The 25071-nt window shown below is 33.4% G+C and overlaps 2 protein-coding genes and 1 long non-coding RNA gene across 3 annotated transcripts in view; 1 reads left to right on the plus strand and 2 right to left on the minus strand.

The window, feature by feature from the left end:
* The window catches only part of LOC144359583 (multiple epidermal growth factor-like domains protein 8), a 42764-nt gene extending 23544 nt beyond the window's left edge, over nt 1-19220 (plus strand). The window contains exons 10-21 of the mRNA XM_085499383.1: nt 473-665; nt 1214-1307; nt 1695-1875; nt 3311-3480; nt 3996-4223; nt 5582-5794; nt 6282-6530; nt 7090-7202; nt 8078-8209; nt 8574-8777; nt 11061-11223; nt 18324-19220. Of these exons, the coding sequence (XP_085355509.1) occupies nt 473-665; nt 1214-1307; nt 1695-1875; nt 3311-3480; nt 3996-4223; nt 5582-5794; nt 6282-6530; nt 7090-7202; nt 8078-8209; nt 8574-8777; nt 11061-11223 (1940 nt within the window). The 3' untranslated portion in view covers nt 18324-19220. The remainder of the gene's footprint in view (nt 1-472; nt 666-1213; nt 1308-1694; nt 1876-3310; nt 3481-3995; nt 4224-5581; nt 5795-6281; nt 6531-7089; nt 7203-8077; nt 8210-8573; nt 8778-11060; nt 11224-18323) is intronic.
* Nucleotides 12350-19998, minus strand: LOC146746112 (uncharacterized). The gene is made up of 7 exons (XM_085498980.1): nt 19910-19998; nt 18624-18711; nt 18254-18395; nt 16186-16300; nt 14440-14625; nt 12821-13529; nt 12350-12508 (listed from the first exon to the last, which is right to left on the minus strand). Exons 1-7 carry the CDS (start codon nt 19996-19998, stop codon nt 12350-12352), a joined length of 1488 nt encoding a protein of 495 aa, XP_085355106.1.
* Nucleotides 19999-20710: 712 nt separating this feature from the next.
* Nucleotides 20711-24525, minus strand: LOC146746113 (uncharacterized). The gene is made up of 3 exons (XR_014929444.1): nt 24381-24525; nt 22857-22900; nt 20711-20810 (listed from the first exon to the last, which is right to left on the minus strand). It is a non-coding gene; the product is annotated as an uncharacterized LOC146746113 (long non-coding RNA).
* Between the last annotated feature and the right edge of the window lie 546 nt (nt 24526-25071).

Consider the following 25071-nt stretch of genomic DNA (forward strand, 5'->3'; position numbering starts at 1 on the left):
TATAATGCCCTGGAGAGTATACTAAGCTATTGCACTGTAATGCTATGAGGCAAACACTAGGTAACTTTTCTATAATGCCCTGGAGATTACACTATCTATTACACTGTAATGCTATGAGGCAAACACTAGGTAACTTTTCTATATTGCCCTGGAGAGTACACTAAGCCACTATACAAAAATACCCTTGGATAAAACACTGTGCCACTATTCTATAATGCTTTGGGGGTGACCTCTCGCCCACTAGTCAATAATGCCCTACTCTAGGTCATTATTCTCTAATTTTCTGGGGAAAACACTGGGGCAGTACTCTTTTATTCTCTTGAGTGAACACTAGGTTGTTATGCTTTAATGCCAAGGGTTGAACACTGGGTCACTACACTATAATGCTCTAGTGAGAACGCATAAGAATAAAAAATTGAATAAAAATATATTAATTTCACTGCATTAGCCATTTTTTTCTTTCCTTTTTAAGGTGAGAATTCTCGTCTTCCAGCTAAAGGTAGAATAGGTCATGTGACAGCTGTGCGGGATGGAAGCATACTGATTATCTCAGGTGGTTACAGTGGTATTGTTCTGAGTGATTTGATTGGTTATAAAGTTCCCGGTTCTATTGCTTTAAATCCTAATACGATTTCTCATCTGCCAGCATGCCATAAGCATTCAATGTAAGTATTGTGTGTTTATTGCGACATTGTCACAATTACAGTAAATTTATAGAATTGGCTAACACGTACACTCAGTAGAAAAACAAAGTTTTCATGCTCATGCCATCATTTGTGTTCGGTGATGTGATTTATTTTCGGACACATACTACATTGTTGTTGCATCCAATGTAAGCAAAAAAGTGTCAGATGTGAGGCAAAAGTGGCGCATATTTACAAAAATTAGGAAGATATTCAAACTTGTGTGTAACACCTTCATACTGTACTTTACATACAGATGAATTATATTGTTTTCGGTGTAATATTATGAGGTTATTACGAGACAGCACGACAGTGCAGGGTAAGTATCGATCGATGTGCAGCGGAGGTCGATGCAACGGCATACTGTGTGACTGCATACCTTGAGGTATTCTTGTAATAACCTTATTATTATACATCTTTTGTTTCCAAGGATACATCATGGGAATGCAGCATTTGAAGCATTTTGACATGACCGTATAATTCTGCTGTTACTAAAGTGTTCGATAATTGATGTCTGTTATTGTTTGTAGTAAGTCACAGTGTTTAGATGATCCTGATTGTGCCTGGTGTAGAAAGAAATATGCTGATAGCAGAGCTGGATGTTTGGCATTTGACGAAAAGGAGGTATGTCTATTTACTTTTTGACCTGTAAAACTGTGAAGTATATTTTGCATTCAAAAAATAAAACTAATATTTTTCAATTTTTAGTTTTTGAATTGATATTCAAAGGGAGTTAAATTCACTATGGCAGTGATGATATTCTGTATAATACTTTATTTTCGCTGAAGGAATGATTCAGTGAAAATAAAATCCAGCGAATACACCTTTTTCCCTATATTTCACATTCAACTTGTCAAAAATCAGTGAAAATAAATTCCATACAAAACACCCAAAATGTTTTTTCAGCGAAAATTAATTCAAGCTAAAATAAAGTATTTCACAGTATTCAACTTAACACATTTACCAGGTTCACCTACTCTGCAATTGAAAATGTTATGAATATTCTTTCAGTTGTGTAAGAATGGTTTCCAAACTGGTGACTGTCCTGGTCTATGTAGTGTACTAAAAGAATGTTATGCGTGTATGGCATGGCAGCATGGCGATACAAGACTGTCTGATACGCCTCAGCATGTGGTAATCAACCAACAATGTGGATGGTGTGTTGAAGACAGAAAATGTTACCCAAAAAATGGTAGGTAATACAAACCCATGCATTACGTCATGTGATATTGTGGTGACATGTCCACTTATACGGATTGTAACACTCAGTATTGATTATTCAGCTCCCATAGGCTATTGTGGTGACATGTCCACTTATACAGATTGTAACACTTAGTATTGATCATTCAGCTCCCATAGGCTATTGTGGTGACATGTCCACTTATACGGATTGTAACACTTAGTATTGATCATTCAGCTCCCATAAACTATTGTGGTGACATGTACACTTATACGGTTTATGACACTTAGTATTGATTATTCAGCTTCCATAGGCTATTGTGGTGACATGTCCACTTATACGGATTGTAACACTAAGTATTGATTATTCAGCTCCCATAAACTATTGTGGTGACATGTCCACTTATACGGATTGTAACACTCAGTATTGATTATTCAGCTCCCATAGGCTATTGTGGTGACATGTCCACTTATACGGATTGTAACACTAAGTATTGATTATTCAGCTCCCATAAACTATTGTGATGACATGTCCACTTATACGGATTGTAACACTAAGTATTGATTATTCAGCTCCCATAGGCTATTGTGGTGACATGTGCACTTATACGGATTGTAACACTCAGTATTGATTATTCAGCTCCCATAGGCTATTGTGGTGACATGTCCACTTATACGGATTGTAACACTTAGTATTGATCATTCAGTTCCCTTAAGCTATTGTGGTGACATGTGCACTTATACGGATTGTAACACTCAGTATTGATTATTCAGCTCCCATAGGCTATTGTGGCGACATGTCCACTTATATGGTTTGTAACACTTAGTATTGATTATTCAGCTCCCATAGACTATTATGGTGACATGTCCACTTATACGGTTATAACACTTAGTATTAATTATTCAGCTCCCATAGACTATTGTGGTGACATGTCCACTTATACGGATTGTAACACTAAGTATTGATTATTCAGCTCCCATAAACTATTGTGATGACATGTCCACTTATACGGATTGTAACACTAAGTATTGATTATTCAGCTCCCATAGGCTATTGTGGTGACATGTGCACTTATACGGATTGTAACACTCAGTATTGATTATTCAGCTCCCATAGACTATTGTGGTGACATGTGCACTTATACGGTTTATGACACTTAGTATTGATCATTCAGCTCCCATAGGCTATTGTGGTGACATGTCCACTTATACGGATTGTAACACTAAGTATTGATTATTCAGCTCCCATAGGCTATTGTGGTGACATGTCCACTTATACGGATTGTAACACTTAGTATTGATTATCCAGCTCCCATAGGCTATTGTGGTGACATGTCCACTTATACGGATTGTAACACTTAGTATTGATTATTCAGCTCCCATAGGCTATTGTGGTGACATGTCCACTTAATATATACGGATTGTAACACTTAGTATTGATCATTCAGCTCCCTTAGGCTATTGTGGCGACATGTCTACATATACTGGTGTTATTCCTTGGTGGGGAAGGAATGGAACATTCATCCAGGAAATGGAACACTGTCGTACAAGGAATTACATACCAGGAATGACCTGGATCAAATACAAATTTCCAATGAATGAAGCTGAACCAGATGAGGTAGTGTACAACAATGTACTGGCATTTGAAAGCGTTCAAAGAATAGTAAAGAAAGCCAGCAAAAGAAATTAGTGAAAAGAGTTTTGACGTTATTCATGATGATAACAGTTGAAAATTATTTAACCTAATCACTTCACAAATTACAATAAATAAATGGTTTTTATTGAGTAGTTTAAAAAATATGTGACATCTGTTTCAACCATGAAAGTGGAGTGATTTTGAGAGATTTTTTTTGTTTTTATTCTTTAGATTTAGAACTATGTGTCTTATCAGAAAATATTTCTTTACAAACAAAGAGTTGCTCATTTCACAAAATCACCTAGTGTTTTGTTTATATGATGCTTCCAAATTGAGAAGCGAGGTCCAGTGTTTGCAATTTTTAATAGACTGCTGACAGGATGCATGCTATTCAATGCGTTATTATAATAATAACAATAAGACAATAGTCCTGGTAGGAAATGTTACTATAGTTTTGCTTCACTAAATGATTTCTCAACATTCCTGATTTCTCGTAGGTGTCTTTCGTACCCAGTCTCAACAATGATTTTTTATTTAAACCAATCGTTACAAAAGAGAGTGATAAACGAGGGGAATATATTGGTCTGTATAAGGGTTATATATTGCCATTGGGGGCCACTCCAACTGACCATTCAGGACTGGGACAGCAAATCAAATTGTGGATGCGAGGAAAAAGATCAATATCTACTTTATCCCTCAGTACAGATGATACTGCTGACAATTTGGTAAGTATCGTCATAGTGTCAATACAGTGCAGCCATTTTTAATTATTTTTTTTTTAATTATGTAATTCTAAATACAAAATAAAAAGCAGTAGAATGTATGTTAAGGTGATTAACAATCAATAAAAACCAACAAAAATTACACTGTTTACTGGAAACTATATGACAATGTATCAACTGCGACAGTGTATCAGTCAATCCTAGTTGCCTGTAATATTACCGGATTCTGCCGTAAATTGGCCCTGGGCCGTTAAACGGCGATTTGGGTTTTTAAAAAAATTAAATGGGACCAAGAAATAATGATTTTTCGGCAGTTTTTTAAGATATTTTTTTTTTATTATCTTGGCGTAATTTTTTGAACATTCCAATCTTTCCTGACACCTAAAAAAGTTTGATTGTAGTCATTGATGCCTACTCAAGAGTATTGATGTTCATTGAGACTAGCATGAATGGTAAGCTTCCTTTCGACAAGGAGCTGTTATCACTGTAAACATTGTTAAATTATTCTTCAAATGCTTTTGAAACAACTAATTTTTTTATTTAAAAAAAATCATGCCGTTTTCGCATCAAAATCCAAGCCAAAAGATCGTACTACAAATCTCTTCCAAATTGCGTTCAATAACATTAACATATTTAAATGAGCTATGGTAATTTGAACACGCTGGCATCATCCATCATTTTGATTGGTTAATTAGCTCGTCCCAGGTCAACTCATGCAAAACTTAGAGGATATCCTACAGCCTCAAGCGTTTATGATCATTTGCTTACGATGAAACTAAGTTGAATTTTATTTGCATTTCACAACAATTCAACAAATTTATTTTTTGTATATTATTATAATCACTACTGAGTAATAGTCAACAATTGTGAAACGCAGCATGATTGGATTGTGCTACCGTGAACATTTTCTACTAAGAAATGCAGTTGTGTTCGTTTTTATGAAACTTCTTTTAGAATTTATTTTCGTTACCAATAAAATACAAAAAAAAAATTGTATTTGCCGTACCAGCTTAGTTAGTGTGATTTTTTGGGGAGAAAGATGACACTGGGTGACATTGTAATGAAGGTTAAGGTGGTCTACTTTTTAACTCAGCCAGAAAAATATGTATCAAATTTTGTATTAGCTTCTGCAGTGGTTTCTTTCGTCTCGAGTGGTCCACCTGCTGGCATTGAAAGAAGACGTAGGTGGATTTTTCAATGAAAATAGAAGTCCCAAACAAATATTTGATGATCATTTTTTGAAATTTTGAACCCCGAATGAGGGCCCACAAGCCGTGAAATCAGGGCAATTCTTTTGGATGGGCCAATTTATGGCAGATTCCGGTTGATTGAGACTAACTATTACACTGTTTTTTCACTAGGAACAAATTGCTTATAACAGTGCTCCAAATGACAATTTCCGTTTCCATGAAATTGAAAGAAATCCTGTTTTTCCTGACACATCACGTGTTGCCAAGTATTATATGGAATTTGAAGCCAAACAAACTATCCTTAACAATCCCAAACAGCAAGGTGGTAGTACAATGCAGTTAGACTGGAACATAGAGGTGATAGAGTCATATGATATTCATACTGTAAGTACAGTTGTATGCATATAAAACTTGCTTTATTATCTTTCTATTTTACTTCAGTCATTATATTCTGTCTTCTAACACAACAACCACAAGGACCCACTGGGAAAGCAGGCCAAGGTTGAATGTGGTATTCCTGCTATGTGGTAAACCATACATATATACAAGAAATATATTAATAAATATTAGTGAGAATGTTTTGATTTTTTTAGAGTTAAGAATGACATAACAATGAGTAATAAGAATGTTAAGTTGACATGTAATTTGATTGACAGGCCAGTATATATGTCAGTCGATTGTTGGTGGTAATGACTTGATTTAGTGGATACATCAATAATTTGACTGCAATAAGGGAATGCTGCAGAACTGACAGATTATTGTGGTAATATTATAGAAAGAATTTAAATCTTGAGAAGGATACTCTTCACAAATGATATTTATTTATTTATTTATTAATATTTATTTATTTATTTATTTATTTAATCTGTAGCCAATCACTGCAAAGTTTTTACAGCCATATCACTACACTGGTATTTGTAACACCTACACCAACTGTTTAGCTTGCATGACTGACGCATTATGTGGATGGTGTAGTACAAGTAATACATGTATTACACGTAATACAATCAGTAATGATCCATTACAATGTGGCAGTGTTGTTGGTGCTCAGTATTTAATTACCAACCCAGAACTGTGTGTTGTGTGTGAGGATTTCATGGACTGTCTCACTTGTACTGAGGTAAGTAAATACGTAGATCATGCATTGGACAAACTCTTAAAAGCTATTATAATATTTTATTACAATTTTTAAGTAAACATTTTCATTGATATTGACTAATTTTAGAAAATCTATTGATGTTTTAAAAATTATTGTTAAGGTTTGATATTATTCATTTAATTCTTATTGCTTATTGGAAGGATATGAATTAAAAAAATAGTACTCCAACTCAAGACTTTTTTCATAATCACTCTCAACACATTTTAATAATTATCTGAAATACACAGTAGGTATTAATAGCTGTCATGAAATTAAATTATACAATAATGTTTCTGAAATTTTAACAAAACAGACTCATCTGAAATTCCTAAATATTGTGAAAAGTATTATTAAGAGCAGACTAGTGTAGTATGATGCACTAGCAGCTGATTTGTGCTGAAATATTCCTCTGCCACATGTTCATATGTATTTGTTTGACAATGAAGTTCAAAATGGCCGAATGGCAGCCATAAGAATGTTAAAAATCTTCTATTTCTATTTTTTGTGACCCTTTAACTCAGTAGCAATACTTGTTTTGTAGAACCCCTTATGTGAGTGGTTATCAGATGATACTCGGTGTATGCGACATGGTCGATTTAATGAGTATGATACAGTTGTCTCAAATCCTGCAAACTGCTCTGTGCCGTGTTCTTTGTAAGTAACTCAGTTATTATATGTGTTTTAATAATTTTAACAGCTTAATTCCAAAAACTGGGACTCCTGGATGTTTTGACCTCCATGCATCCATGTGTCTCTGTGTGCGTGCACCAATCTCAAACTTCCCACATACATCATGCTTGATATTATACATTTGCACATCAATTTATTTCACGATCTGATTCAAGATGGCCAAATGGCAGTATTTTTGTGCTAAAAAATCATCAAAATCAAGCATTTCTCGGCTGTTTACAGATGGTTTTGTTTAAACTTGGTATATACCTTGGACATTATAGGACCTTGATGCACATCATTTTGTTTTTCAGATAAGATTTAAAATGGCCGACTGGCGGTCATTTTGTTTTAATGAATGGGCTTTCTAGAGCCATATCTCTGACATGCTTTGACTGTCTATGTTCAAATTATATATATTCATTATACGTGTATTCAAAATGGCTGATTTTGTTTTAATTATTGCTGTTCCAGAGCAATATCTCTCATTTACCTATCTATTAGATGGACATATAGGTCTGATTTTTTTTTACAAAAAGTTATTCATCCTTATTTTGTGTAGGGTGCCCATAAATATATTTTTCAGATTGTTTAGATTATTTCCTAATTTATGATTTAAATACATGTACATGCTTCCCAAATGATTTTAATAATATTTAATTGAAAGCATCTAACTACATGTATTCCTAATTGTTATTGTAGTTTTCTAGTTTTACTTACAAATGAGAGGCATAGACATAGACATGCTTTCGCCATTTTATATAAGGAAATTATTATTTATGCTTATTATAATGTACCTATTGTGTTTGAGTTGTTGTAGTATTGAGTATACTGACTATTGTATTATGGTTAATTAACAGGAGAACCAGCTGCAGTGAATGTACAGACGTTGTTAGTGAATGCGCATGGTGTCAGAACACAGCGACTTGTTTTGCATTTGCATCATATATTTCGCAGTTTTCGTTTGGACAGTGTTCTCACTGGTTTGACAAGTAAGGCATTAGTTTTTCTGTCATCATAATCTTTTTACCTTACAAACCTATTACTGTATAATGCTTTATTTTAGCTGGAATTAATTTTCGCTAAATAGACCTTTTGGGTGTTTTGTATGGAATTTATTTTCACTGATTTTTATCAAGTTGAATGTAAAAAACAGGAAAAAGGGTATATTCGCTGGAATTTATTTTCACTGATTTTTGATGAGTTGAATGTAAAATATAGGGGAAAAAGTATATTTGCTTGATTTTATTTTCACTGAATCATTCCTTCAATGAAAATTAATTCAAAGCAAAAATTAAGTATTTTACGGTATATTTTGAATATTATGGAATAATTAAATTAACTGTCTTGTTTCAGTATAAAAGAAAAGAAAAAAAAATGTCTTGACTGTTCCGAGCATACAACATGTGGTGAATGTTTGGATACATTTCAATGTGGTTGGTGTGGTAATGAATACAACCCTACAATTGGTATTTGCCATGATGGAGATTACCTTGGACCTGACGTAGAGATGTCATGCAGTCAGCTGATAACAGAAGAACATGGTATACCTCTTGAACTGTAAGTACACCACCATGCAGTCAGTTGATAACTTCAGTTACAATAACATTGTCAAAAACAACTCATTGTCAAAAAAAGGGTTTACCTATTCGCACTAGTCATTGTATTCTTGAATAGCATCAGTGAGAATGAAAAACATAATTTAACATTAAGCACCAAGAAAAATTGAAATGTTCCAAAATTAGAATTTGGTTTCGAAAAAAAATTAGAATACTTACGATAATATATATTCTAGACTGTATGTAGCTGACCATGTCCATGCTGTTTTCTTACTTATATATCGTCTGATTCAGTTGAAACTTTGTTCAAAAGTTCTACACTCTTAGGAATTTATCAAATTCACAGCCATATTGTCTAAAACGTCTCAAAATGGCTGACTAGTGGCCATGTCCCAGTGCATAGCATGTTATGTTGAATAACATTTATTATGATATACATCTTTCATTGTTATAACACTGTCATTAAAAACTGAATAGAGACGTGTCACTAACAATGACTCGTTGTTAATCATATATCTGAGCTAATCACATGTTTTTAACCATACAGCTGAGTGATGATGACTACCTAGCTATTTGATAATTAAACCAAATCACATGTTTTTAACCATGTAGCGGAGTGGTGATGACTACCGAGCTATTTGATAATTATACCAAATCACATGTTTTAACCATATAGCTGAGTGGTACTGACTACCTAGCTATTTGATAATTAAACCAAATCACATGTTTTTAACCATATAGCTGAGTGGTACTGACTACCTAGCTATTTGATAATTATACGAAATCACATGTTTTAACCATATAGCTGAGTGGTACTGACTACCTAGCTATTTGATAATTAAACCAAATCACATGTTTTTAACCATACAGCTGAGTGATGATGACTACCTAGCTATTTGATAATTATACGAAATCAACATGTTTTAACCATATAGCTGAGTGGTACTGACTACCTAGCTATTTGATAATTAAACCAAATCACATGTTTTTAACCATATAGCTGAGTGGTACTGACTACCTAGCTATTTGATAATTAAACCAAATCACATGTTTTTAACCATATAGCGGAGTGGTGATGACTACCTAGCTATTTGATAATTATACCAAATCACATGTTTTTAACCATAAAGCTGAGTGATGATGACTACCTAGCTATTTGATAATTATACGAAATCACATGTTTTAACCATATAGCTGAGTGGTACTGACTACCTAGCTATTTGATAATTAAACCAAATCACATATTTTTAACCATATAGCTGAGTGGTACTGACTACCTAGCTATTTGATAATTATACCAAATCACATGTTTTAACCATATAACTGAGTGGTGATGACTACCTAGCTATTTGATAATTAAACCAAATCATATGTTTTAACCATATAGCTGAGTGGTACTGACTACCTAGCTATTTGATAATTATACTAAATCATATGTTTTAACCATAAAGCTGAGTGATGATGACTACCTAGCTATTTGATAATTATACGAAATCACATGTTTTAACCATATAGCTGAGTGGTACTGACTACCTAGCTATTTGATAATTAAACCAAATCACATATTTTTAACCATATAGCTGAGTGGTACTGACTACCTAGCTATTTGATAATTATACCAAATCACATGTTTTAACCATATAACTGAGTGGTGATGACTACCTAGCTATTTGATAATTAAACCAAATCATATGTTTTAACCATATAGCTGAGTGGTACTGACTACCTAGCTATTTGATAATTATACTAAATCATATGTTTTAACCATATAGCTGAGTGGTGCTGACTACCTAGCTATTTGATAATTATACCAATCACATGTTTTAACCATATAGCGGAGTGGTGATGACTACCTAGCTATTTGATAATTATACCAAATCACAAGTTTTAACCATATAGCTGAGTGGTGCTGACTACCTAGCTATTTGATAATTATACGAAATCACATGTTTTAACCATATAGCTGAGTGGTACTGACTACCTTGCTATTTGATAATTAAACCAAATCACATGTTTTAACCATATAGCTGAGTGGTGATGACTACCTAGCTATTTGATAATTATACTAAATCACATGTTTTAACCATATAGCTGAGTGGTGATGACTACCTAGCTATTTGATATTTATACTAAATCACTTGCTTTTAACCACATAGCTGAGTGGTGCTGACTACCTAGCTATTTGATAATTATACTAAATCACATGTTTTTAACCACATAGCTGAGTGGTGCTGACTACCTAACTATTTAATAATTATACCAAATCACATGTATTTTACCATAGATCTGAGTGGTCCTATGAAAGTTGTCCTGATGTTGAGGAATGTAAACTAGGATTAGACGATTGTCATCCGAATGCCACATGTGAGAATACACAGGAATATTTTGTGTGTCATTGTAACAGAGGATTTCAAGGAGATGGGAAGAAATTCTGTGATAGAACATAAGTAACTATATCTCATTACTATTTACAAATTAGTATAAGGTAGCAGGTTTATTATTTGCATATTTATTTTTATTTTTTGATTGTAACTAAATGGCTACATGTATTAGTTTATCATCATATACGTGTCTCTAAATACCAGACATGTGACACACTGATTAAAGTTATTGTTTCATGTTTTTGAGTACAGTCTTTTAGCTGGAATTAATTTTTGCTGAAAAGCCTTTTTGGGTGTTTTGTATGGAATTTACTTTCTCTGATTTTGACAAGTTGAATTTAAAATATAGGAAAAAAAAATATTCGCTTGATTTTACAGTAGTTTAGTATTCTACTACCGTTAAATCAAATGAATCTTTGTAAACAACATGTGTCACTTTTCAGACAGTAATGTGCTGAATTTTAAAAATACTGTTTCATTCATATTGCTACTTAATGACTGCCAGTGTCTACCGGTAACCATTAATTTTAACCAATGTGGAACTATTATTTATTTATTTATTTATTGCTTCCCTTTTGTAACAGGGGCTCACTATGTAAACTAGGAGCTGAAGTCATCAGTTTGTGGTTTGTACGGTTTCTTAGCCCGTACTTTATTAATCACCTGTAGATAAACATGCATGATATCACGGAGTTATGAAATAAAGATATCGAACTTTTGATAAGTGCTTAAAGGGGCACTTCCAGTTAAGCGTAATCTCACAACAAATTTACTTTCTAGATAAAAATTACAATGAATAACAAAAGATAGATTAACTTTGTAAACAACATAAACAATAGTGTCCCATGATTCTTTGGTGCAATCCCTGGGCTTGGAAGGTTTCCCTTTAAGACACATATCTAACCAATGATACAACAGAAAGCAAGACTATCATCGTATTAAGTAGCCTTGATGTTTTGATATTATGTCCATTTTGTTTTGTTTGGTGTATCCTTTTCTAGATTGCTAGCCAGAGCCAGTGTCTCGACAGACTGAAGACTGTCTTACACAGTTTATTGCAATTAACACTTGACTTCAAAACCCTGGTAAAACAAAGTAAATTTTTGTCACCTCGACATCAGATTTTTTATTGTCAAATTTTATTTTACCTCGTCTGCTTCTTCTTCTTCCTGTCCTTGTACTTTTTCTTCTTTCATTTTTCCCAATTCATTCCCCTTCTCAGCAATTCATCGTGTGCCTTCTGTATTTGGTAAGTTACAAGTTCTGATATAGCGTCCTTTTCATCCTTGTCTACAAACTCTTGTACGGCTCTACTGAGTCCTCTTTCACTCAGAATAGACAACTGACAATCCTGTAATATATAATTATACCATGTAACATTGCAACCATGATTCACATCTTTATATAATACCATCCGTTTGTATACCCATACTATCCCTGCATACCCAGATTATGCATGTACACCATAAACCATTTTTGTATACCCATACTATCCCTGCATACCCAGATTATGCATGTACACCATAAACCATTTTTGTATACCCATACTATCCCTGCATACCCAGATTATGCATGTACACCATAAACTATTTTTGTATACCCAGATTATTTTTACATACCCATACCAACAATGCCTCCTCAGATCCTGTCTACACACCAATACCTTCTTTGCATGACCAGATCCTGTCAGCATACCCATACCAGCCTTGCCTGTCCAGATCCTATCTGTGTACCCATATATCATCATGCATACCCAGAACCTGTCTGCACACTCATACCATCCTGCACGACAAGTTTCTGTCTGCACATCCATACCAACCCACAACACCAGCCTTGCATACCCAGATCCTATCTGTGTACCCATACCATCCTGCATACCCAGATCCTGTTTGCATACCCATACCATTGTACATGACAAGATCCTGTCTGCATACCCATACCATTGTGCATACCCAGATCCTGTTTGCATACCCATACCATTGTGCACGACAAGATTCTGTCTGCATACCCATACCATTGTGCACAACAAGAATCTGTCTGCATACCCATACCAATCTGCACACCCAGATCCTGTCTGCATACCCATACCATTGTGCATACCTAGATCTTGTCTGCACACCCATACCATTGTGCACAACAAGAATCTGTCTGCACACCCATACCATTGTGCACAACAAGAATCTGTCTGCATACCCATACCATCTTGCACAACAAGATTCTGTCTGCATACCCATACCATTCTGCATACCCAGATCCTGTCTGCATACCCATACCATTCTGCATACTCATACCAAAGTTTAGGCTCAGTGACCACAACCTTGGAATTGAATTGGGAAGAAAGAGTAAACCAAAAACCCCAGAAAATGAAAAAACTTGCAAAAAATGCAATTCAGATCAAATTGAAGAAGAAAGGCATTTCATCTTTGATTGCAATTTCTATGAAGCGGGGAGAGGAAACACGTCTTGAAGTATTTTGAAATAAAAATTAATGAGTTGTCCAGAATGGAAAGCTTCTTGAAAATAATGGGAAATAATATGGCTTTATCATATTATTTAAAAAATACAATTTTCTAAAGTTAAATATTTTACTGTGGTCTGGGAGAACCATGCTGCTTTTTAATAAATTTTTCAGAGATTTTCTAATTTTATTTGATTCTTTTGTTGAATTTTAGTGTATTTTAATTTTAGTGTTTTAGTGTGTCTTATTTTATTTGTCTTTAGTAATCATTTTTTACCTTACTAAACCCACGAATGGTTAAGTTGCATAATATAAAGTTATTATTATTATTATTATATCGATTTCCAGAAAGCATTCGACTCAGTTAACAGGGATTTTTTATTGTTTAGACTGGCCAATAATGGTATCAACGGGAAAAATGTATGTAATTTTACAAAGTATTTATAAAGATGTCAAATTATGTGTTCGGCAAGGAGGGGTTTGCTACCTGGCCAACAGAGGGATGGCATGGATCAATCTTCCTTCCGCTACACCAATCAGTGTACACTCGCCATTTTGAGTCGTAAGCTGCGTTGGTGGAATCCCTATTTTCCCTGGCCAGGACGTTTGATTTTTATGTATTTTTAGAACTAAATGACCTTCAGCCAAACATCTTAAATTTGATTGATAAACAAAATACACTATGCATATGTGTCCCACGATGTGTAAAATTTGAATAGTCCAAGGTATGCCTGATGAATATGCCCATTATGCATGCGTGGAGGTCAATCTGTGTGTCCAGGTTTAATTAAAATTAAGACACTCACGAAGAATTAATTTCTTACTTTTGTTTGGATTCTTCTTCGCTGAGTGACGTTGCTATTGTACTTCCTGGCTGACTGACAAAGAAATTCTGTAATCCATTCCACTCAGGGTCTATTCGGCATTCGTGTTCATGTCCCCAAATAACTAAATCAATGAAGTCATCAAGGAATTGTTCTGGGATGTAATTTGTTTGACCATGTTTTGATCTATGAATAAAAGCAGTGTAATCACCATTTCTACAAGTTATACGGGTCTAACTTTCCTGTAATTGCAGCATCAGCCAGGAGATCAGCATTCCACTCACTATATGCCTAGGTACAATGCTAGTAATATCTCATTACCTATTCAGATTTATGCAAACATCACACACTATGGGATGTCATAGACATCTATGTGACATTCCACTCACTATATGCCTAGTTACTATGCTAGTAATATCTCATTATCTATTCAGATTTATGCAAACATCACACACTATTGGATGTCATAGACATCTATGTGACATTCCACTTACTGTATGCCTAGGTGCAATGCTAGTAATATCTCATTACCTATTCAGATTTATGCAAACATCACACACTATTGGATGTCATAGACATCTATGTGACATTCCACTTACTGTATGCCTAGGAATGATGCTAGTAATATCTCATTACCTATTCAGATTTATGTAAACATCACACACTATGGGATGTCATAGACATCTATGTGACATTCCACTCACTATACGCCTAGATACAATGCTAGTAATATATCATTACCTATTCAGATTTATGCAAACATCACACACTATGGGATGTCATAGACATCTATGTGACATTCCACTCACTATATGCCTAGGTACTATGCTAGTAATATCTCATTACCTATTCAGATTTATGCAAACATCACACACTATGGGATGTCATAGACATCCATGAGACATTCCACTAACTATATGCCTAGTAGACTGGTGCAGTCAGACAATTAATTTGTTTTTGTAGTTTAAATAAAATAAAAAATTTCGCGAAATGGAGGTGTTAGCGCGAAATCACCCCGACTGGTTTATTCTGCAGTGAATTCATTGCTATTAAGTATTCATGAATGCACATATTATAATGAGGTGGGCACGGAAATTTGTCAACATGGTAAAGGTAACACTGCAGTCCCAGCATGGCGGCACGTTGAAATTCGAGTTTGTCGTAGTCGTCGTAAATAGACTTAGAATGTAGCATAGAAACTGTAAAACGTAGGTTTTAATGTAGTTTCTAGCTGCTACAATCATCCGACGTCTTCTCGGTCAGAGGTCAGTTGAAGAGACGTTGTGATTGGCTTAGATTATTGTCAATTGGAACACTCATTAACATAATTACCCATTGAAAAATCGACGGGTTCCTGCAGTGTCGATAGAGGGCCATGCAGAATAAACCAGTCAGGGTGATTTTGCAGTTACAGGTGATTTCGCACTAACACCTCCAATTTGCAAATTTTTTTATTTTATTTAAAATACAAAAACAAATTAATTGTCCCGACTGCGCCAGTCAATATGGCTAGGTACAATGCTAGTAATATCTCATTACCATTTACATTTATGCAAATATTGCTCACTATTGACTTATTCAAATATTACTTCTTTTCACCATAGAAAAAGTTTTGTAAATTACATAAATGCAAATGTAGTAGCAAACGCTGTACCAGATATTATTAGCATCATAGATGGACATTAGTGGTGTACAGCAAGTGAAATGTGGTATACATCTGAATATAAAATAAGTCCATGTGATTACCTGTTTTGGTGAAGTACAAACATATTAAACCAATCATCTTTGTCTTCTTTCGGTCTCAGCATACTCACTTTTTTATGACAAAATAAACGGTGAAGTCGTTCATCCCGCACAGAACCTAAAATATAAATAATGTTTATGATTTATCAGTAAACCATTTCATGTTACTTACCTAGCCATACATTGCTAGTTATGTTATTTACCTAGCCATACATTGCTAGTTATGTTATTTACCTAGCCACACATTGCTAGTTATGTTACTTACCTCGCCACACATTGCTAGTTATGTTATTTACCTAGCCATACATTGCTAGTTATGTTATTTACCTAGCCATACATTGCTAGTTATGTTATTTACCTAGCCATACATTGCTAGTTATGTTATTTACCTAGCCATACATTGCTAGTTATGTTATTTACCTAGCCATACATTGCTAGTTATGTTATTTACCTAGCCACACATTGCTAGTTATGTTACTTACCTCGCCACATATTGCTAGTTATGTTATTTACCTAGCCATACATTGCTAGTTATGTTATTTACCTAGCCATACATTGCTAGTTATGTTATTTACCTAGCCACACATTGCTAGTTATGTTATTTACATAGCCACACATTGCTAGTTATGTTACTTACCTCGCCACACATTTCTAGTTATGTTACTTACCTCACCACACATTGCTAGTTATGTTACTTACCTAGCCTAACATTGCCACTTGTTACTTACCTTGCAACACATTTCTAGTTATGTTACTTACCTCACCACACATTGCTAGTTATGTTACTTACCTAGCCTAACATTGCCACTTGTTACTTACTCAGCCATACATTGTTACTTGTTACTTACCTAGCCCACACATTGCTAGTTATGTTACTTACCTCGCCACGCATTGCTAGTTGTTATTTACCTAGCCATACATTACTAGTTATGTTACTTACATTGCCAGTTGTTACTTACTTAGCCATACATTGCTACTTGTTACTTACCTAGCCCACACATTGCTAGTTATGTTACTTACCTAGCCCATGCATTGCTAGTTATGTTATTTACCTAGGCATACATTGCTAGTTATGTTACTTACTTAGCCATACATTGCCAGTTGTTACTTACTTAGCCATACATTGCTACTTGTTACTTACCTAGTCCACACTTTGCTAGTTATGTTACTTACCTAGTCCACACTTTGCTAGTTATGTTACTTACCTAGCCATACATTGCTACTTGTTACATACCTAGCCACGCATTGCTAGTTATGTTATTTACCTAGCCACGCATTGCTAGTTGTTATTTACCTAGCCATACATTACTAGTTATGTTACTTAACTAGCAACACATTGCTAGTTATGTTACTTACATTGCCAGTTGCTACTTACTTAGCCATACATTGCTACTTGTTACTTACCTAGCCCACACATTGCTAGTTATGTTACTTACATTGCTACTTGTTACTTACCTAGCCCACACATTGCTAGTTGTTACTTACCTAGCCATACATTGCTAGTTATGTTACTTACCTAGCAACACATTGCTAGTTATGTTACTTACATTGCCAGTTGCTACTTACTTAGCCATACATTGCTACTTGTTACTTACCTAGCCCACACATTGCTAGTTATGTTACTTACATTGCTACTTGTTACTTACCTAGCCCATACATTGCTACTTGTTACTTACCTAGCCCACACATTGCTAGTTATGTTACTTACATTGCTACTTGTTACTTACCTAGCCCACACATTGCTAGTTGTGACTTACCTAGCCATACATTGCTAGTTATGTTACTTACCTAGCAACACATTGCTAGTTATGTTACTTACATTGCCAGTTGTTTCTTACTTAGCCATACATTGCTACTTGTTACATACCTAGCCCACACATTGCTAGTTGTTACTTGCCTAGTCACGCATTGCTAGTTATGTTATTTACCTAGCCATACATTGCTAGTTATATTACTTACCTAGCAATACATTGCTAGTTATGGTACTTACATTGCCAGTTGTTACTTACCTAGCCACACATTGCTAGTTATGTTAATTACCTAGTCATACATTGCTATTTATGTTACTCACCTAACCCATACATAGCTAGTTTTGTTCTGCCTTTCTGTAGTAAAATTGGTGATATTTCTATTTTTTCCAGGGATGTAATTTTACCAAAGTGATTAACTAGTCCAACAACACTCAGTAAGTCTAATGCGCATGAATTATTTGGCTGTAAGTAAAAGAAAAGATAGTCAATGAAACTAGCAAGTTTATGTCCGCCAATCATCATTAAGAAGATATCAGCAAATCACCTCCAAGCTGAAGACAGCCAATCACCATTAAGAAGATATCAGCAAATCACCTCCAAGCTGACTACAGCCAATCACCATCAAATGTCAGCTGAGATGAAACCATATTAGATTTTATTATCAGCTTATGTAGATATGTGTGTACTCACTCCTGTTGGATCATCATGGTTACCATGTATTGAGAAAACAGGTATAGAAACATTGTAATTTGGATCTTCATAGTTCACTACAGGAAATCTATATGAAAATAAATTTCAAAGCATTTTAATTTGTTAAAATAAACTACGTTTTCTACAAACATTACTGGTAATCTGAAAATGTTTAACATATTTTCCAAACATTACTTGGAAAGACCATTGCTTTGTATACATCTAAGATGTGTCCGAAATAGACTCGGACTAAACAATCACCTTTATATAACTACAGTGCTTGTCATAACAAAAGATTAGTGTTTCATGCAAAATTAAAATAAAAAAACAATACCAGACTTAACATTGTTTTGACACAGGAATTTTTATGACTTTTAGGAAATCTGAAACAAGACTTAGTCTAGTTTTTTATGATAATGCGAAGCTAAATTTTATGTAATTTAATAATTTTTCAATTCCAAATGGCAATTAGTTTTAGTGCCGTCATTGTTTCCATGGAAACAAGTTTTAGAACTTCCTCTTTTTATTGAACATTTTTGAATTATTTGATGTAACCTGTTGCTTAGTAAAAAATAAAAAAATTGAAATGCTCTTGAATTTTCTTGCAACGTTAGTTGTGTTAGGTTTGTACCATTTTAAGTGAATCCATCCCTAACACATTCATTGTTACTTTACAGTGTCTAATAAAAAAAAACATTCAGTGTTGGTGAACTTTGGCACTAGTTACACATGTTGAGAAACAAGTGGGCGTGACCAATAGATGATTTGCTGCACACTGCAAGATCTCATGTAAAGAAGTATGGAACAAACTTTTGCTGATTTTGAACTTGAATTTTTTTTTAATAGATGGAATAAGAATAGATATCTTACTGCATCAAAATTGACCATCATCAAATGCATATACTGTAAGAGGATTAATTATTCACTGGGTTTTAATTTTGCTTATTTCGCTGACTGGAAAATGCGCTAAGCTGAAACCCAGTGAATATGTAAAATTTAGCATGGAATACATTATCTAAATGATAAAACTGTGAATTTAAAACCCACTGAATATGCCTGAAATAGTAAATCAGCGAAATTTAAACCCAGTGAAAATTAAACATTTTACAGTAGCTCATTACTACTAGTAGGCATGGAAATAACTTAACAAAATACCCTTTTTGTTGTGTCAATTTCCAAATAATGTTAAGATGTCACTACGGTGCTATGACCTTTGTTTGTCTCGTTTTTACATTCAAATTTACACATAACACAGATTCTCACAGCGATCTATTCTTGTTTCTTACTTATTAGCTGCAAAGTTGACAGATTGGTCACTGAGGAATTCAATCTGTATTGGTTTTTCTCCCATACAATACTGTCTTAACAAAGCCATGCATCCATGCAATGTATCTCTGGATGGTTTGTTATCATGAAATAAATCACCACCGAGTAGAAGAAAATCAACTTATAAGAAAAAGTAAACATAAATATTATCAAGGCCCTCAGAACTGTCATCAAATCATGACTGAAAAGATTACATGTTTTGACAGTAATGAGAAATGTTTACACTTATTCCCCATGCAATAAATCCTCAAATGATTGCTTTTTTTTTAAAATGGCTTAATGAAACCAAAGACACATGTCTAGAGACAGGCAACTGTCGCCTTTTCTTTGATAATATCATCAATGTTTACCAGTGCTCTCGGGATTGAATCTACATCTATGGCTGCAATGATACTGTGGAGAACACCAACGACTTCAATAAAGTGTTATGATGTTGTTATTAAATGCATAGTTTATTATAATAAAACAAATAGTTACCTCAGTGTTCAGTCAATATTCCAACGTCATCATTTTAAAGGTGAGTGGAAATTTAGATATTATCTTTTCAGATTTACTGTGTGGGGATTGCTAATCACTATAAGAGCTTGGCAATATACCGTATTTATCCGGCTAAGAGCCCATGCCCGAACTAACGCCCATGCCCGGACTAACGCCCATGCCCGGACTAACGCCCACCCCCCACTTTTGATAAAATAAAGGAATTGAGGTCATATCCTAGCAAATGGCACTGAACTAAAACTTAATGTAAATATTTACTTACATTATTTTTCTGTGCTAGTTGTAGCACCTCTTCAAATGAGACGAGGGAGTCACGTCCTCTCACATCGTTCTTTTCATAATAACCTAGATGAACATCTGTAGCTAGAATGTAATATTTCTTTGTAACCATCCAATCATATGAATAATGTAATATTACATTTGTTACAATTAGATCATATGAATAATGTAATATTACTTTGTAATTATCTGATCATATGAATAATGTAATATTACTTTGTAACCATCTTTGTAATCATTTGAATAATGAAAGATTACTATGTAACCATCTGATCATATGAATAATGTAATATTACTTTGTAATTATCTGATCATATGAATAATGTAATATTACATTTGTTACAATTAGATCATATGAATAATGTAATATTACTTTGTAACCATCCAATCATATGAATAATGTAAGATTACTATATAACCATCTGATCATATGAATAATGTAATATTACTTTGTAATTATCTGATCATATGAATAATGTAATATTACTTTGTAACCATCTTTGTAATCATTTGAATAATGAAAGATTACTTTGTAACCATCTGATCATATGAATAATGTAATATTACTTTGTAATTATCTGATCATATGAATAATGTAATATTACATTTGTTACAATTAGATCATATGAATAATGTAATATTACTTTGTAACCATCTGATCATATGAATAATGTAATATTACTTTGTAATTATCTGATCATATGAATAATGTAATATTACTATGTAACCATCCAATCATATGAATAATGAAAGATTACTATGTAACCATCTGATCATATGAATAATGTAATATTACTTCGTAATTATCTGATCATACGAATAATGTAATATTACTTTGTAACCATCCAATCATATGAATAATGTAATATTACTTCGTAACCATCTGATCATGCATTTTAGAATTATGTGAATGAATAATGTAATATTACTTTGTAACCATCTGATCATGCATTTTAGAATTACGTGAATGAATAATGTAATATTATTTTGTTACCATCTGATCATGCTTAATGTAATATTACTTTGTAACCATCTGATCATGCATTTTAGAATTATGTGAATGAATAATGTAATATTACTTTGTAACCATCTGATCATGCATTTCAGAACTATGTGTATGAATAATGTAATATTACTTTGTAACCATCTGATCATGCATTTCAGAATTATGTGAATTATTAATAATATAATATTACTTTGTAACCATCTGATCATGCATTTTAGAATTATGTGAATGAATAATGTAATATTACTTTGTAACCATCTGATCATGCATTTCAGAATTATGTGAATTAATAATGTAATATTACTTTGTAACCATCTGATCATGCATTTTAGAATTATGTGAATGAATAATGTAATATTACTTCGTAACCATCTGATCATGCATTTTAGAATTATGTGAATGAATAATGTAATATTACTTTGTAACCATCTGATCATGCATTTCAGAACTATGAATGAATAATGTAATATTACTTTGTAACCATCTGATCATGCATTTCAGAATTATGTGAATGAATATTGTAATATTACTTTGTAACCATCTGATCATGCACTTTAGAATTATGTGAATGAATAATGTAATACTACTTTGTAACCATCTGATCATGCATTTTAGAATTATGTGAATGAATATTCTAATATTACTTTGTAACCATCTGATCATGCATTTTAGAATTATGTGAATGAATATTGTATTAATTACTTTGTAACCATCTGATCATGCATTTTAGAATTATGTGAATGAATAATGTAATATCTTTCTAGTTCTAATAGACAAGAGAGATTGGTAGCTTTGCAGTTTACTCTTGAAAGAGATTAACAAAATTGTACATGCAATTTTTCCATAGGTGTTGTCAAACTAAAGAAATCTTTTGCATGGTTGTTATAATCAGCTGACCATATTACACTGCAATAGAGCAGTATTTGGTAGATACTTTTACAAAAGAATGTTTTCTTGGTAGGAATTTGTTTTCTTTTTGAGTACATACACTGTATTTTTTTGAAACATCACCCCTACAAAAAAGTTCGGGTTTTAGCGTTGGTTCAGGACCAGGGTTTTCTTTTGGTGCCAAACACAGATAAATACAATGAAAACAATGAATCAAAATACAATAGTTCACTTACCCAAGAGAAATTTAATTGTATGTTCATCATCGTCGTCGTCATCACTGAAATAGCAATAACAATAACTTTTATTTTTAAACTAATTAACACAACCTTGAATAAAAGGCAGAAATGAAAGTTGAAATGTTTTATAGAAATATGAGGGCGCAATTCTGTGTTATAAATCATTAGTCTTTGCGCATGTGCACTTCATTTGTTTTCCTCCAATTTGTTTACTGTGGAATACTTTATTTTCGCTGGAATTAATTTTCGCTGAAAAGGCTTTTTTGGCGTTTTGTATGGAATTTATTTTCACTGATTTTCAATGAGTTTAATGTTAAATATAGGAAAAAAGGTATATTCGCTGGATTTTATTTTCACGGAATCATCCCTTCAGCGAAAATAGCGAAAATAAATTCCAAGCGAAAATAAAGTATTCTACAGTACCTAAAGATCTTAACACCAGATACAAATTCAACAATAATGAAGTGCACATGCTCTTATGGTTTATAACACAGAATTGCGCTCTCACAGAAACAAAACAAAAAATATTTGAATGGGAAATGAGACATTACAGTATCAAAACTAGTCTTTAGTGGAGGGGCATACATTAACAGAATTCTAGGCTATCATATCATGCAAACATTATGCCTAGGCTGATAGTATTTATACATGTACAATCTACTGTAAAGAGGTTAATTATTCACTAGGTTTTAATTTGGCTTATTTCGCTGACTGGAAAATGCGACTGTAAAATTTAGCGTAGAACACATTATCTAAATGATAAAACCGTGAATTTAAAACCCATATGAATAATATTTTTTTTTTTTTTTTTTATTTTTTTTTTATTAGCCTTTGGAGCGGCAAATGCCTGAAATGGCAAATCAGTGAAATTTAAACCCAGTGAAAATTAGTCATTTTACAGTACTTGCTAATGTCATCTCCTATGGTGGGCTAATGATGCACTTTGACTAATTGTGTTTAACTTTGGTGCAAAGACAAGACACAATCTTTTTATTCAACTGACTGCAGGCAATTTCACTTGAAAAATTTGTGCTAAAAAAAAAAGCATCATGTCATCAACTATTTTCAAGACTTGTCTGGGTAAATCATGGTGAGATCATTAGGAAAACTACCTAGGCTAGGGGTCAGTCAAATTACTTGCACAGTACCTATGAACAGAATCGAATAATCACCTACATGTATACAAAAGTCAAAGGTGAGACAAACATGTGGTCTTTTGTTTACTACTTAGCAGCTGTGTACCTGTGGGTTTATTCTGTGTGTATTTGGATGTTCTAATCTTGGTGATTTCTCTAGGTGCAATCCAAATACAGTAGGTGTGTCTTGTTTACCTGAGTTTTGCAAAAGTTTTAGCTGGCCAACATGTTATTTTTGTTCATATGGTTGATTCCTGGCATGATGATTTCCCCTTTTTGAGCCATGTTTTCAACTTTGTTTATCATTTTCGTATAGCAATCTCGTCATATGTTAACATTGTCGTCTATGGAAATTCAATTAGTGGTACGTTCGGGCAATACTTACAATCTCGGGCGCGGCATTTTCTCCTACTCTTCTTTCGTTGGTTAAAAATGTCACAGATCGAATATTTCAGAACCAGTTTGACAACATAGTTTATAGGACGTTGTATTTTCGCTCCAAACCGAATCGAACATGCGCAGATGAATCGGGCGCCCTCTATTGATAAACAGAAAAACACAGGTCAAAGGGTCATTGTAAATTTGATTTAAAATTGAAAAGGGGCGCTCCTCTGCTCAGAGTTCATTACAAAAAGCACGGTAACTAAAAATAATTGTGCAATGACGATGTTATGATTTACATGGTTTTAAAGAATGGCTGGTTGATTTATTTTATGTCTTTTGATGAAGGTTTTTGATGCACTTTTTCAATAAACAGAAATTAAATCATACAGTGATTTCTTAAACAAAATCAGTTTCCAAAAATAAATTAAGAATTTACATTTTGAATATAGCACAGGGAATATAGTAGATTATAATGAATGTTTATCTTTATTACACTATTTTTATCATCATATGCCACAGTATGGTAACTGAAATAGTCCGGGATAAAGTGTTCATACTACATGTATTATTTTCTAGTGAGTGTTGTATCAAATAAATAAATAAAGATGAGAAAAAATCTAAATTCAAATTTATAATAAATAAATAAATAAATAAATAAATAAATAAATTAATAAATAATAAATAATAAATAA

This window comes from Saccoglossus kowalevskii, chromosome 5, assembly GCF_978046115.1.
Source record: "Saccoglossus kowalevskii chromosome 5, keSacKowa6.1, whole genome shotgun sequence".
Taxonomy (NCBI): domain Eukaryota; kingdom Metazoa; phylum Hemichordata; class Enteropneusta; family Harrimaniidae; genus Saccoglossus; species Saccoglossus kowalevskii.